Here is a 16,108-nt window from a genome sequence, read left to right as displayed (position 1 = left end):
CTTTTGTCAGTCATGTATTTAGTAGGATTGTAGTGCATCCAAAATATCCTTCAGCATCCTTCTGCTTGTACAATTACGATTGTTGGGTGTGTGGGGAGAGAGAGAGAGGTAACTTCCACTCAACACAACTTAGGTCATTTCGGGACTAACATATGGTCAATTTTATTTCAATAATTGGCTTACCAATTAGCTGTGGAAGGGAACCGGGGGGCCCGGGGAAAACCCACGAGGTTGGACAGGCGACCCCAACGATATTTGGGCGTAGCTCGTTCAGCGAGTTGCACTTTTAGGGGTCTCACATTTTGAAACACTGTGTAAAGTTTACATTACTTAAGTTTTTAAATGCCGATATTTTTAACAGTGTATATAAATTGCCAAGAGCGACCGATAATTGTATTTAAAACAACGTCATGTTCATATTGTTGTATTGTGTTTACTCAATCCGAAGTGACAAAGATTATTTTACGGCTGAGCTGGAAATGAAATGACACGGGGGTTTACCTCCTATTTTTGTACTATCTAAGACGGACATAAAGGTCTTTTACGTGCCCTCGAGCGTGTGCGCGGGACCTCGGGAGGCCTAGATAATGTTCCGTGGTAGGTCCTGCGCCCCGCGTTACTGACAAGGAAAATAGGTGTCACCCCAATGCTGCGTAAGAACCTGGGGCCTTTTTCACGAAATTTTAACTAAGATAAAATCCAAATTTTAGTAATTTGATTGGATAATATTAGATTGATTTTAGTGCTTAGCCAATCAAAATTGAAGTATCTACTAAAATTTGGATTTTATCTTTAGTTAAAATTTCGTGAAACAGGGCCCTGAGCCACAATTGCTCGCTACACGAGCTGGTTGTTGAAGTCATGAAAACTGAACAAAAGGTGATTTTCGATTTGTAGGTTGTGTGAACTAGACGAATGTTTGAGAATATACACAGCTTAAATTAAATGGGTATAAGGTATTTCGAAAAAATTGAGCATAATCAACCTCAATTATTTCCTTTGAACTCCCCCCACCCCTGCTCAGCTACATAAATTTTTTTGTAAACCAACCTTTTTTATGAGAAAAGTGTGATAATTTTGCTTTATCCTTTATCGTCAGATGATGCGACAGGATGGGCACTCAAAGCGCGAGATAATGATATAGACATGTGATATCACAATGCTTTAAATTGCATCAATAAAATTGAATCACAATGTCATCGTATTAATCCATAATAAAAATTAACGTCAAACAGGATGTTAGATTTCTCTGTTTAAAAAGATCAATGTGTATGTATATACGCCAAAATGACGATAGAGACCATTTATTTCTCAACAAATTTCAAGCCGGGGGGGGGGGAGATACATTTTCTTAGGAACCGGGAAAACACCCTCCTGCAAAAATTCCTGGATCCGCCCCTGTAGATAGGTATATATATTTAACCTGCACATGATGCTGTTTGGAGCAAACATCCTCACGACAGCACGTTCTCAAATTCAAGCTGGTTCTTCATAAAATCGATCGAAAAAACCCAGAGTTATAGCCCATTGTTCAGTATTGACTGATCACTAGATGTCTCTGTGATCGGTTGTCGTCCGCTATGGCGAGAGGGGTTCGCTTGTCGTAATGTCTGTTATTGAGGTGTCTTGCCAAAATAATGTGTTACACCTGACCTACTAAATGGGTCAATAGATAGGGAGATTTGAATGTGGGTTGGTAGCTAGACTATACAGTGTAACGCTGTATAGTAATCTAACCGTATGATACCGACGACGTAGGTGTTCAAAACACTAACAAATGGGATCGGCGCTCGTAATATCTTTTGCACAAATGACACAAGTTTCTGTTAACGAAAGGCGTTAAGTTGTGCCTGGATATATTTTGAATGTGCATGGATTAATATTCCCATTTGAATGAATTGTCTCTGTGCCTAGGGAACATTTCTGTGATTATATAAACATCTGATCAGGGAAGTTTACAACAGACCGGTCGACAAAAAAAACAACATGACATCTCAATTTTATGGAAGCGCCTATCTCCGGTGTCTAAATCGGATGAATTCTCAAAACAGTCTGACCACAGACACAGGTGAGGACAGCCTTTTTATTTTATTTTATTTCAGCATGACTGACCTATCAGGTTATTCTGGTTCAGTAAGAAAACATAAAAAAAATCTTAGATTCCAAGGAAACAAGTTTGTTAATGATTTATTAAGGCAGGTACAAAGATTTTTGAGGTCCATCATTCATCACTTTGTATATAATCATAAACATTTTAGTGAAATTTATGACAGATCCAGAGATTGGGCAAGACCATGACAGTATCATGACAGATATATGCCATTCAGATGGTCATATTATTATAAAAGTGCCAGTGTTTTCTATCGAGGAGCCTTCACGCTTTTAGGCGAAACCGGCATCTTAACTGTCGTGACAGCAACGACAACTCCTGTATAGTTCATTACAGTTTCCACATATTTGATTTAGGTTTTTGACTTCTACAAAGTAACTTTGTCTTCAGAATTCCAAGTCCAAACTGTCATATCAATTTAAATAGGCTATGTGTCATGCGTGAGACAGGGAATTTTTACTCTTTAAAGAACAGCACATACCACTCCTCTCCTGTCACAGACAATGTCTGACACAGATTCAGTCACTAAACCTCTGGTGCCTGTCAGTGCCTGTCATTTTGTCCGGCACTGATTTGTCGTTTTTGCTGATATTATTAATACACGTCCGACACTAAGTTGAAAATGTCAGGTACTATTTCATTAATGTCCGACATTTTGTCAGGCACATCTAAAACCGTTATTTCCAGGCCTGAAAGTATGTCATTATATTTGTAAAGTTTTTCATACATGTACATGGAGGAAGATAAGATAAATTTTATTGCATAAAAACAGATACAAGAAGACAAATTTTATTGCATAAAAAACGGATACAGGAAAAAGTATACAATTAAATAAATGACATTCATGTATAAAACAATTGTAGGCATACCTGTATGTGTATATATAAAACGTATTTATAATAAAAAAATAATTACGTGTGTCATGAGGATAAGAAATACCTGGTAAAAATCGTGAACATTGTGTAATTGCGTATATTTTTTCTTGATATATGAATGCGTGGAATACTACGTATAAACCATGAATGTTTATTAATGAACACTCCTCTTGTAGAGGTTAATCTATGGTTTTAATAGAACGTACTAGATATATATATGGTGTATACACAATAATGCATACTTTCAACTATGTATATATATTTGTATGACAAACTATGATATAAAATCTATAATGGTTACCTGTCTAATTCACACTTGGCATTATACATGTAATAAATAAAACACATTATATATTGTATACAATGTTTACAAACCAGCACATTCTGATATAGTATAATAAATTTTAAAACTTGAGTGATCACATTTCTCAAAGAGTAAACATGTTCTCTACTATTTTAATGTAAAAAGAATGTTGTTTTTATGCAAATGTACATATCTACTGTAAGTATGAAAGAGGGGAATAGGATTTAATGTCCACTCGACACATTGTGCATTGTTTTTTTAGCATAAGGTAGTTCGAGGGGTGATTGATAAGTAGTGAGCCTCGATTGGAAAACCATGCAACACAATGATACCACGTTTTGCACGTGCACTATTATGTTCCTCGGGCTCTGTCACAAACTTTCATCACATTAAAAATGACAAAAAAGGGAAAGAGATAAACTTGTAAATTGGACTAACCCAGTACAAACCTAATTTTCAATTTGTTGTACTTACATACTTATTTCACTTCAATTAAGAATTGAATGTAAATCAGTTATTCATTTCACATTAATAATGTGCTTATAGACCCATATTTGTCTTGTTAAAGTTCCAAAGAGTAGAATCCCTACATTGGCCAAGAATGTTCATCAGAATTTCCGACTTGGTTTCCTCTTGTCAGTGGTGCAGGAGAGAGGGCCTGACGACAGATGTCTAGTCGTTTGTATGGTATGAAAAACCAAGGTCCTGTGTATACATTGGCGTGCATGTAAAAGATCCCTTGGCAGTTGGAATTCGATACTAGAGTAGGCAACAGTGCCACTGCCCAGGCAAAATTTCCCTCATAGCACACTGTATGGTGTATGCCCATCTTCATTAGCCCAGTCGGAGCAAAATAGTAGGACGTTAAACCCCATTTCATTTCATTTCCAAACAACAGAGCTATACGCCAATCTAATATACTAGACTGACAGTACTATAAGTTAACAAAACTGACACTAAATACCACTAAAGGATTATACTATAAGATAAATCTCAAGATTTCTAAACACAGTTATTGAAATAAAATTGAACCATATGTTAATCTCGAAATGAGCTTGTTTGTGTGAGGGGACTTTAAACCCCATTTCTCTCTGTCTGTCTGTCTCTCTCTCTCTCTCTCTCTCTCTCTTTAAACACAAATTATCAGTACTGCTATGGGAACAATGTCTGCACCATTTATACCAGTGCTGTCACTTCAATATTTTGGCATTATCCCCGTTTATATAATAAATCAGTTCTTGTACAAAAATATAAAAAAATATAAATTGAAGTTTAGCTGTTTTTATTTCGTTGTTTGGTCAAGTGACTGACAGGTATAATACAATGTCAGTCAAGTCTTGTAAAATATGACTGAATACAGAAGCCCTGGGCTATGTTCTTTTGATTTTAACATCAATCCGATACTATATTTGTATTGATTTAAATAAAATTTCATTCATGTGAGAAACGTCAGTCTAGAATACAGTAATAATGGACAGATGTATTCTTCAATAGTCACGATCAAAACTACATACCATTGATTGGAAAACTTATATGGTGAAAAAATATTTGTTATCAGAAACATTAGACCCATAGCCAGCCGACCTACTGATTGTAAGAGATCAGTCAGGGATCATTATATGGAGTTACCGAGTATTGATTTGGGGATGGTATTATACATTACATACTATTGGTTATGCTCTGACATCTATCTCCCATATATTCTGTACTCAATTACCCATCCAATTTTCAAAATTTTCTTGGGGAAGACCCTGGATTAAGCCAAGAACCACCCGCAAAACCCCCACCCCCTAAAAATTCACTGCCCCTCCACAGCCCGTCTTGGAATTAGATGTACTTCAAGAGAAATTTTTTTTTAACAATCTGAAAATTTTAAATGATGCTATAAAATGTATAGGAGAATGGTCCCTTTAAATGATGCTCGGCCTGTATATGAGAGTGGTACCTTTAAATGATGCTATATAGTTCTGTATAGGAGAGTGGTCCTTTAAATGATGCTAGGCCTGTATAGGAGAGGGGTCCCTTTAAATGATGCTAGGCCTGTATAGGAGAGGGGGCCCTTTAAATGATTTTAGGTCTGTATATAGGAGAGTGGTCCCTTTAAATGATGCTAGATCTATATAGGAGAGTGGTCCCTTTAAATGATGCTAGCTCTATATAGGAGAGTGGTCCCTTTAAATGATGCTAGATCTATCACTGTAACCCAGGTATCATCTAATCTTGTGTATCTAACACTAATTTCTTTCACATTCGTTTAATATCCAATCTTTGTTTAAAAATTCGTAAAAAATGATTAAAATCTCCAAAAATCATCTAATTTGTACTTGTGTATAGTTTAAAGCTTACTGATTAATTTTGATAATGAGTGTCCAATTTACAAGTATTTTATTTCCTGACCACTATTCAAAAAATAATCATTATACATCATTAATCAATTGGGTTGTTTATAATTTAACAGTGATCAAGAAATTAAACACTTGTAAATTGGACACTTATTATCAAAATTGAATGGTCAGCTTTAAACTGGATAGAAGTACAAATTAAACGATTTATGGTGATTTTGAACAGTTTTTACGAATTTTTAAACAAAGATTGGATATTAAACGAATGTGAAAGAAATTAGTGCTATATACACAAGATTAAATGATGCGTGGATTACAGTGTAACCTGAAGGGGCCGTGTTTGATCCCTGCAGTGTATATAGATAAGATAAAATAGAATAATAATGGATGTTCTGTGACAGATTAAAGGGTTTGTATAAAGGGCCTGTCTGAACAAAGTAAACATATAAACATAGAGATAGAGTATAAAACAAGTTTTAATATAATCTATTAATTTATGTGGTCAGTTTGTCTTGGGTCACATCATATACAACTAGACATACCACAAACATATAAAATATATTCACTGGAAAGGAAAGTCCAGCTTGTAATTTGAAGGATTTATTGGAAGGATTTAACTTGGAAAGGATTTAACTTGGAAAGGATCTCAGTGTAAGATTGGATTTTTAATACCAGAACAATATTCAATCATACTAAGTTTAGAACAGTTTAAAGGATCTAAATCGCTAATATTTGGGACCTAGAAATTGACACAAATGGGTCGCAACGCATATAATAATGTAATATGAATGTATATAAACATATTTACATTCAATCGTTTCTGTTTTTACTGTAATTTCTAATCAGTTATGTTCGGCGAAATACGCCAGAAGTCTCGATCAAATGTCAATCTCTAGCGTATGGTTATTCCAGTCTACACCGATAGTATTTATTGTGCATGCTCTTGAGATAAGAATATGGCGTCACTATTTGAATGACTTGTGCAATATGTCTAGCCGCGTTCTTCGAGTCCCTTGACCTTGTTACGAATGGTGTAAAAACGCATTATGGTACATGATTTGTGTACCAATGGTAAAATGTTTATTTTGTCTTAAATATTGGATATCAGAAGCCCATCATTTCCCGGTAAGACCACAACATCAATGTTGATTTAAATTGACAAATAATTCGTGTTTTCAATGTCGAAGACTTTGGATGATATTGAGACTTAGCTACTTTAAATAGGTATGATTTCTTTCTAGATTTAAAACACTTTTGATGAATACAGGAACATTATTCCATTGTAATAGAGCAAGAAAACTAAAAACCCTTGCTTCAAATTTTTTCATTTTCCACCTTGGGGTTACCAAGTATATTTTATTTAAGCGTAAATTCCGGGAAGCCTGATAACATTAAATTATCTCAGTTGTTTCACCTTATAAACCCATTTGTATGTGTAAACTATATAATATAATCCTACAGTGGTGTTTAGTGATTGAACACATTTAAAAACCCAAGACAATTTATATGGAAAACAATCACTGGTTTATACACATATAACATGACGTTTCGGCAAGTATTCTCATTATTGTTTTCCATATAAATTGTCTTGTGTTTTTTAACTCTATAAGTAGATATTTAATAGTCCCAGCTCAACTGCAGTACAAAAAACAGACTTAGGTTGAAATGAAAGGCAGTTAATAGATGATATTGAGTTAGAGACTTTAATGATATGAATAAGAAAAACAGTAAAAATACAAATGAGGAAATTGCCGGTCTTGTTCATGACCAACATAGATATTCTATTATTTTATTTATATTACCAATCTAGACTGTTGGAAAGAAACTAACAAATGGTTATTTTTGTTGCTAATGCGTAGAATTTTTCCTTTTGTCAACGGTTCTTCAATGTGCATCTCAATGTGTACATGCATGAACAGCGGCCTTCTGGTTTGTAATCAAAGAGATCATATTTTAAGACTTTTACAAAATTTTGTTGTCTCTATAGCATTGTGAAATTTGCCCTTTCAAAATTTGTGCTCGTTAATTAACCGTTACATGAAATTTTCATAAATTTATTATTCATTTCCTGTCATTACAGACTAGGGTTACGTCAAGTTGGTATTAATATCTGAGTTGTGTTTAGAGTTCTGTGACATATAGACTAAAGTTTATTATAGAGTAGGGCAACGACAACACTCTCTTGAAAGTGTAGCAGAGAGAAAGAGAGAGAGGTGTTTAACATCCACTCGATACAAACTAGGTCATTTCAGGATTAACATGTGGTTCAACTTTATTTCAATAATTAGCTTGTGCGTAGGGGTCTTTAGCAGTGAAGGACCATTAGAAAAGCCAACAGGCGACAGGTTCAACAGGCGATCCTACTCCTTGTCACGTACAACCAGGAATCAAAACCACGCCAGTTGACTCAGTTAGAGGCTGGACATTTGATAAAGGGTCTATTAACCGCCTTTCCTTTCAACCTAAGTACTGCAGTTGAGCTGGGACTATTAAATATGTACTTATATTATAGAGTTAAAAAGAGAGAGAAAGAAATGGGGTTTAACGTCCACTCGACACAACTAGGTCATTTCGGGACTAACATATGGTTTAATTTTATTTTAATAATTCGCTTGCGCATAGGGGTCTTTAGCAGTGGGAGGAAACCGGAATAGAGTTAAAAAACACAAAACAATTTATATGGAAAACAATAATGAGAATATTTGTGGAAACGTCGTGCTATATGTGTATAAACCAGTGATTGTTTTCCATATAAATTGTCTTGGGTTTTTAAATGTGTTCAATCACTAAACACCACTGTAGGATTATATTATATAGTTTACACATACAAATGGGTTTATAAGGTGAAACAACTGAGATAATTTAATGTTATCAGGCTTCCCGGAATTTACGCTTAAATAAAATATACTTGGTAACCTCATGGTGAAAATAAAAACATTTGAAGCAAGGGCTTTTAGTTTTCATGCTCTATTACAATGGAATAATGTTCCTGTATTCATCAAAAGTGGCAGTTGGAATTTGATATAAGCCATAGTGCTGCTGCCCAGGCAAAATTTCCCTCATAGCACACTGTATGGCGTATATGTCCGTCTTCACTAGCCCAGTCGAAGCAGAACAGTAGGACCTTAAACCCCATATTGTTTAAAAAAAAAAAATTCCCCCAAATAACTTAATCAAATAGGAAATTGGCCTTATCAAACAATTAAGAGATTACAAAAAAAGTTTTAGAATACACTAGATTGTCTCAATGTGGGGGGTGGGGCTGATAATAATATTTGATTTGGAGTTTGAAAAAAAGAAACCATGAATTATTCAAAATTTAAATACCAGTACATTTATCTAAGTTTGAGTTTTGTTATGAAGAATTTTGAATGTAATTTTTAAATTGTATAATTCTGAGTGGTCAGGTTTTAGTTTGAGATATGAAATGTGGTATGACGGGTTTCGTTAGTTAGTATATAAACTGGCTGGGTTGGGTTGTAGTCGATAAACGAGTCTGTGATATTATTACTGTCATCGTCATGTTAATAACAGATTTTATATCTTATCCTGACTGGTATACTGACCATCGTACAGGTAAGATGTCTTCCTATATATTTAAATAGGAGCCACGGTGGCTAAGTGGGTAAGATGCTGGCTCGCTAGCCTCTAGGACGGGTGTTCGATCCCTTCATTGGCAGAGAAAGTTCATCAGGATCTTCAGACATGGGCCTGACAAGGACAGCTGTGTAGTCAATTGGATGGAACGGAAAACCAAGGTCCTGTGTACACATTGGCATGCACTTAAAAAATCCCTTGGCAGTTGGAATTCGATATGAGAGTAGGCCATAGTGCCGCTGCCCGGGCAAAATGTTCCTCATAGCACACTGTACCATGTATTCCCATCTTCATTAGCCCCGTCAGAGCAGAACAGTAGGACGTTAAATCCCGTTTCATTTCATGAAATTTGACTGAAATTTTAAGCATATTCCATTTACATTATCTATTTTTGAACTATTATAGTGAGAAATGTCAGCTCTTTATCTTTAAGTCAGGTTAATTTTCTTCCTAATTTAATCATCATGTACCTGTCTCAGTCTCTCTACATGGATAAATATCCACGCAAAAGGATGAATACATAAACAAGGCACCTGTCACTGACAATGTCAAGAACAGATTCAAGCTTTGTCAGGCACAAAACCTCTTGTGCCTGTCATTTTGTCCAGAACAAAACCTCTGGTGCGTGTCATTTTGTCTGGCACTGATTTGTCGTTTTTATTGATATTGTTAATACATGTCCGGCACTAAGTTGAAAATGTCAGGTACTATTTCATTAGTGCCTGACATTTTGTTTGGTACATCTAAAACCATTATTTCCAGGCCTCATTTTCTCCCAAGTAAAATTTGTGATACATTCTTCAAATATTTTTAAAAAAAATTATTTATACATTTTATTTTAGCATTTTTCAAATGGTAATTGTGATTGACATTTGTTGTCTATGCCTCAGTTATAAAATTTTCAAATATGTAGCCACAGGCTAAAATACTCTTAACTTATCGTACAATCATTTTTAAAATTCTAAAAATATTTTTCTGACATAATTAGGTGGATGTGATATGTATTTTGTTGTATTTCACATGAAAATATAACAAATATTATAAATTAGTATGTAATTTTAAGGGGGCGGGTGGTCACATGGTCTTACGTGTGCCCTTTAGAACATAGATCATAACTGTCATTCAATCAAGGGGCATGGTTTTAAAGAGCCAAATTCGCCAAAGTGAATTATTGAAATAAAATTGAAGTATGTGTTAGTCCCAAAATGACCTAGTTTGTGGGGAGTTGACGTTAAACCCCATTTCTCTCTCTCTTCTCTCTTCTACAGAGCTGATAATATGCTTGTCATGTGACCAAATTCTCTATATAATAAATTATATCATACTTGTAACCATAAAGAAAGACCCGCAATTTAAAACTAGAGGCCTCCCAAAATATTACTACATGTACCTAATTAACTTAAGACAGGGGTCATCCAGAATATTGCTAACTATTTAACTTAAGACCGGGGTCATCACGAATATTACTAGCTAATTATTTTAAGACCGGGGTCATCTCGAATATTACTATCTAATTAAATTAAGACGGAGGTCATCTTGAATATTACTAACTAATTAACTTAAGACAGGGGTCATCCCGAATATTACTACCTAATTAACACAAGGTGATAGGGGTGAGTGATTGTAACCAGGGAGTGGAGGTGAAGTTGACATATATAGATGTATATATAAAGTATACCTGTAGATGTATGTAATGTAATAAGAATGTAAACAATAAAACCAGATTTAATCTACTCATCATGGTATTAAACCTGTAGTTAAATGGTTGACATGACACACCCACTATACCTATGTCAACACTCTCTCTCTCTGATCTCCTATATCAACACTCTCCCTCTCTCTTTCTATTTAACATACTTAAACTATAGGTCAACTTGTTTCATTTTATAACAATCAGATCTTATTACATCATTGCTCTGGGCTGTTGTCCCATTCGAATAACTAGACAAGCTTCATCACCATAAACTCATTGCTCAGGGCTGTTGGGGTTTTTTTTTATCCCTTCCGAATGACTAGACAAACTTCATCGCTGTTTTTGCTCCCCTTTAAATACTGTTTAAACAATCGAAATCATGAAAGAGATCAGTGCCAGGGCCATAAACTCCAAGGAGTGGGGATAGGGGTGGGGATCAACCAGGTGGTTTAAAGTGCACTGTCTAGATCAAGAGGTCTGTTTAATTGTTGGGAGTTCAATCCAAGGTTTGTATGTGACAAGAACTGGGGAGTGGCTTTACCACATGGAATTTCCAGGTTACTCGGATTGCCCACAACAGTTGAATTATTAGAAAAAGATATTCCATATGTTAGTCCCAAAATGACCCATTGTATGTTGAACAGATGTGCACTCCATATTTTTCTGTTTTGTCAAGAGTCTGTTCTAACTGTTGGTTTATTGTTTTGTTAGGGTTTGTATTAAAATAAGTAAAATATTCTGTTAGTCCTGAAATGAACCTTGAATCCCCGATTGTACGTGACAAGGAGTAGGGTCGTCTGTCAAACCTCATGGGTTTTCTCCGGGTCCTCCAGTTTCCTCCCACTGCTAAAGACCCCTACGCCCAATCAAATTATTGAAGTAAAATTAAAACCATGTGTTAGTCCTAAAATGACCTAGTTTGTGTCGAGTGGACGTTAAACCCCATTTCTCTCTTTCTCTCTCTCTCCCGAAATGAACCATTGTGTTTTGAACAGATGTAAATTCCATATTTTTCTGTCTCGTCTCGATCAGATCTTTGTTGATAGAAGAAGATTTTATACAGAGTTTATATTAAAATATTACAGTTGGGTTTATATTAAAATATTACAGTTGGGTTTATATTAAAATATATTACATTAGGGTTTATATTAAAATGTATTACAGTTGGGTTTATATATTACAGATGGATTTATATTGAAATATATTACAGTAGGGGTTTATATATAAAAGTATTATTACAGTAGGGTTTATATTAAAATATATTACAGTATGTTTTATATATTACAATATTATAGGGTTTATGTTGAAAAATATTACAGTTGGGTTTATGTTGAAAAATATTACAGTTGGGTTTATATTGAAATATTACAGTATAATGGGGTTTATATTAAAATATATTACAGTAGGGTTTATATTAAAATATATCACAGTAGGGTTTATATTAAAATATATCACAGTAGGGGTTAATATAAGGATTTATGTTAGTCCTGAAATGAACCATTGTTAGTTGAACAGATGTAAACTCCATATTAAACTGTCTCGTCTTGGATGTTTATTGATAGTTTCTGGTAGCGGAAGATTTTATATGTAGCGTAAATTAGAATGTTACTGTATAAGGGTAAATTATTCAATGTTTGTATTAGAATGTTACAGCAAGGTTTAGGTCAGCGTAACTTGGATTATTTAAATTGTTATAGTTAATGTTTAAGTATTTCCTTTCAGGTCAAAGCATACTGATAAATATACATTAAGACAGGGGTCAAACCATGCATTATAAATACCTGCACTGATACATTAACTAAGTCAACTGTGCAATATACATGTATATCACAACAATTACAATATAGCATGTTAAATTGACAACCAGTATAAGTGCTTTTCTGCTACAACCCGTTTAAAGAGGCAGGCATACAATGACCTAATACAGTGTGCTATGAAGAAACTTTTGTCCGTACAGCAGCTAAAATTCCAACTTTTGTTTTACATGTAGAATAACATGTGTACACTGAACCTCGGTTTTCCATCAAGAAACTGTTCTTTGTCATATCATACATTTTACATCACTAACAATGGGCAAACCATGTGGAGAAGTCTGAGGAACTTTCACCGGCAAAGTCTGGTGTTAAACCTGGGTCCTCCGGGCTGGTGTTAAACCTGGGTCCTCCGGGTCCTCCGGGCTGGTGTTAAACCTGGGTCCTCCGGGCTGGTGAGTCACTGCCTTGCTCACACACCTACCACCTTGTTCACACAGCCACCAAGCTTAATCAATCAACGTTTTATCACACTAGATGTTGAATGAGCATCTTTTATCAAACTAAATGTTGACTGTGCATCTTTTATTATACTAGATGTTGACTGTGTATCTTTTATCATACTAGATGTTGAATGTGCATCTTTTATCATACTAGATGTTGACTGTGTATCTTTTATCATACTAGATGTTGACTGTGCATCTTTTATTATACTAAATGTTGACTGTGTATCTTTTATCATACTAATGTTGACTGTGCTTCTTGAATAAGAAATTCTAACAGTTTAAGCTGAGATTGTCACACTCTCTCTTTCTCCCCTAATATAGTACACCATTCATATAACAGACTGACAATTGGAACACATGCACACACTCATGATTATTGAATTATTAAGGGTTTGATTTGATCATGGTTTCTAGTCGTTTGGATGGGATGAAAAACCGAGGTCCCGTGTATATATTGACGTGCATGTAAGAAATCCCTTGACAGTTGAAATTCGATATAAGAGTAGGTCATAGTGCCGCTGTCAGGGCAAAATTTCCCTCATAGCACACTGTATGGTGTATACCCGTCTTCATTAGCCCAGTCGGAGAAGAACAGTAGGACGTTAACCCCATTTCATTTCATTTGTTTTTATGAGGTTCTTTAGTTTCATTCCAATTTGATTTGATCCCAGACTGAGTGGTGAGGCATGCTTATAACCTTGTGGATTCTTTTTATTAGGTGGGGTTAGCATGTGCGCGCTGTATCATACGGTCTGCTATTGAGTCAACTGGCGGGGTCTCGATTCCCTGGTTGTACATGACAAGGAGTAGGGTCGCCTGTCCAACCTCATGAGTTTTCTCTGGGTCCTCCGGTTTCCTCCCACTGCTAAAGATCCCTACGTGCAAGCGAATTATTGAAATAAAATTGAACCATGTGTTAGTCCCGAAATGACCTAGTTTGTGTTGAGAGGATTTTAAACCCATCTCTCTCTCTCTCTCTCTCTCTCTCTCTCTCTCTCTTTTTATTTGGTTTCATTCCAATTTCTAAAATCAGCAGCATTTTCTCCCTTTTGGTTAGCTGTTGGTCCTAGGCAAAAACCTTGTCGGGGTAGTATATAATAACAGCAAAACATAAATAAATTTGTCGGCCAATCTATATAATACCTGAGGACTATAACGGTTGAATTAATGTTAGTTACTGATATCAATATCCATTGTTAGTCGGTTGTATACAAGTTATAAACGCTGGTTCAAGTTGACAATATTCTCTGTTTAGTCAACCTTGTACTAAATACTGAACAATACACACTGTATACGCTCACTTTAAAACTGGTTTCGTTTGAAATAATAAAAAAAAATAATAAAGTAAAAACTTGCTTTAGATCCCGAAATGTACATATATATATATAGGGCGAGGACTTATTTTCTATTTTGAGTGTGTAAAAACATCTACATGAGTCGAGAGCTTAAGTGGCCAATTAAATTATTCTGTCTCTTATGTTATATGCATGGTGTTGTTGTTTGTCATTTAAAACCACCCAAGGCAACAAGAAGAGAGACAGAGACAGAGAGAGAGAGAGACCTCCACTGGGACCTAATATGTGTCTAGTGGACAATTTGCTTGCACATAGGTTTTTTTTAGCAGTGGGAGGAAACTGGAGAACCGAGATACATACACACAATAAATAATTTAAATTCTGTAAAAGGAGACTTTGTAATAAAATAGAATTCAGGTTTATCAGGGGAGTTGGATTGCCGAGTCAACTGGCATGGTTTCGAATCCCCGGTTGTACGTGACAAGGAGTGGGGTCGCCTGTCCAACCTCGTGGGTTTTCTCTACGGGTCCTCCGGTTTCCTCCCACTGCTGAAGATCCCTACGCGCAAGCGAATTATTGAAATAAAAAAATTAAACCATATGTTAGTGCCAAAATGACCTAGTTAGTGTCGAGTGGACATTAAACCCAATTTCTCTCCTTCTCTCTTTCAAGTCACAAATTATACTTCAACTTAAACTGAGATATATTAAACATACATTATACAAGAGCTAAATCTGCCAATTGCAGGTGTTTCTTTAGGCCTGAAATGTTATCTAAATTATTAATTAGACATTAATAAACTTATCCAAGACATAATCAACTCTCGATGCCATCGCTAGCCTGCGATATTTAATGGATTATGATCCCATTTGTTGCTCGACTTCCATTCATAATTTAATCATGAAATGGATGATCAAGACTATGTTTTTTATCTTGACTTTAGTAATGATGATAGAGGCTAGGCCGAAATTTCAATCCATTAATTCTCGGTTCATAGTTGATCAATTTGACTGAAATTTTCAACAAATTGACTTTATATTATCTAGTTTTTAACTATTATAGTCAGAACTGCCAGCTATTTATCTAATCTCCCATAATGTATCTTTAACATCAAAGCGGGGGGGAAAAAAGGATAAACTTTACCATGGACCTTATATTAAAGTGTAAGTGTCTTTACCTTCATGTAAAGATTTTCTTTTTAAGTTTCTTTTAACTAAATTTAAAGATGCATTATGTAAGATTTAGATAAAGAGATGATAGTTCTCGCTACACGTATACCGGTAATAGTTTAAAAACATTATGAAAAATGAATATAACTGGATACGAGAAAGAGGACGGCAACACTCCCTTAGTAAGGTGACTAAAGCTGGTGAGAGGCTGGTAAATGAATATAGTGATTGAAAATTTCATTTAAAATACTTTATTCTGAGCCAAGTTATGAGTGTTGGAAGATTTAACTTTAACCCTTAACCGGTCGGCGTCATTTTGACGCATGACGTCAAGTGGTCAGGCTAAATAAAGGCAGACGTGAAATATTTTGTATGCCTATTTCTTGATAGACTCTTGACACCAATAATAAAGTTGAAGGGGATAAGTTATCTATAATTTTCAAATCATTCTAAATCGTCTTCAGAA

General features: G+C 35.1%; 1 protein-coding gene across 2 annotated transcripts in view; it reads left to right on the top strand.

Moving 5' to 3' along the window:
• The first annotated feature begins 1,583 nt into the window (after positions 1-1,583).
• LOC126817240 (uncharacterized) overlaps positions 1,584-16,108 on the top strand; it is a 29,915-nt gene continuing 15,390 nt past the window's right edge. Inside the window, exon 1 of one of the 2 annotated variants that reach the window (XM_050544039.2) lies at positions 1,584-2,068. In XM_050544039.2, coding sequence (XP_050399996.1) covers positions 1,987-2,068 — 82 coding nt within the window. In that variant the 5' untranslated portion in view covers positions 1,584-1,986. Of the gene's footprint in view, positions 2,069-6,258; positions 6,283-16,108 lie in introns of those variants that run through there. The other variant, XM_050544040.2, reaches the window with a different exon arrangement.

This window comes from Patella vulgata, chromosome 4, assembly GCF_932274485.2.
Source record: "Patella vulgata chromosome 4, xgPatVulg1.2, whole genome shotgun sequence".
NCBI lineage: Eukaryota > Metazoa > Mollusca > Gastropoda > Patellidae > Patella > Patella vulgata.
Note: the sequence above shows the minus strand (reverse complement) of the source record. Positions and strands in the feature narration are given on the sequence as shown.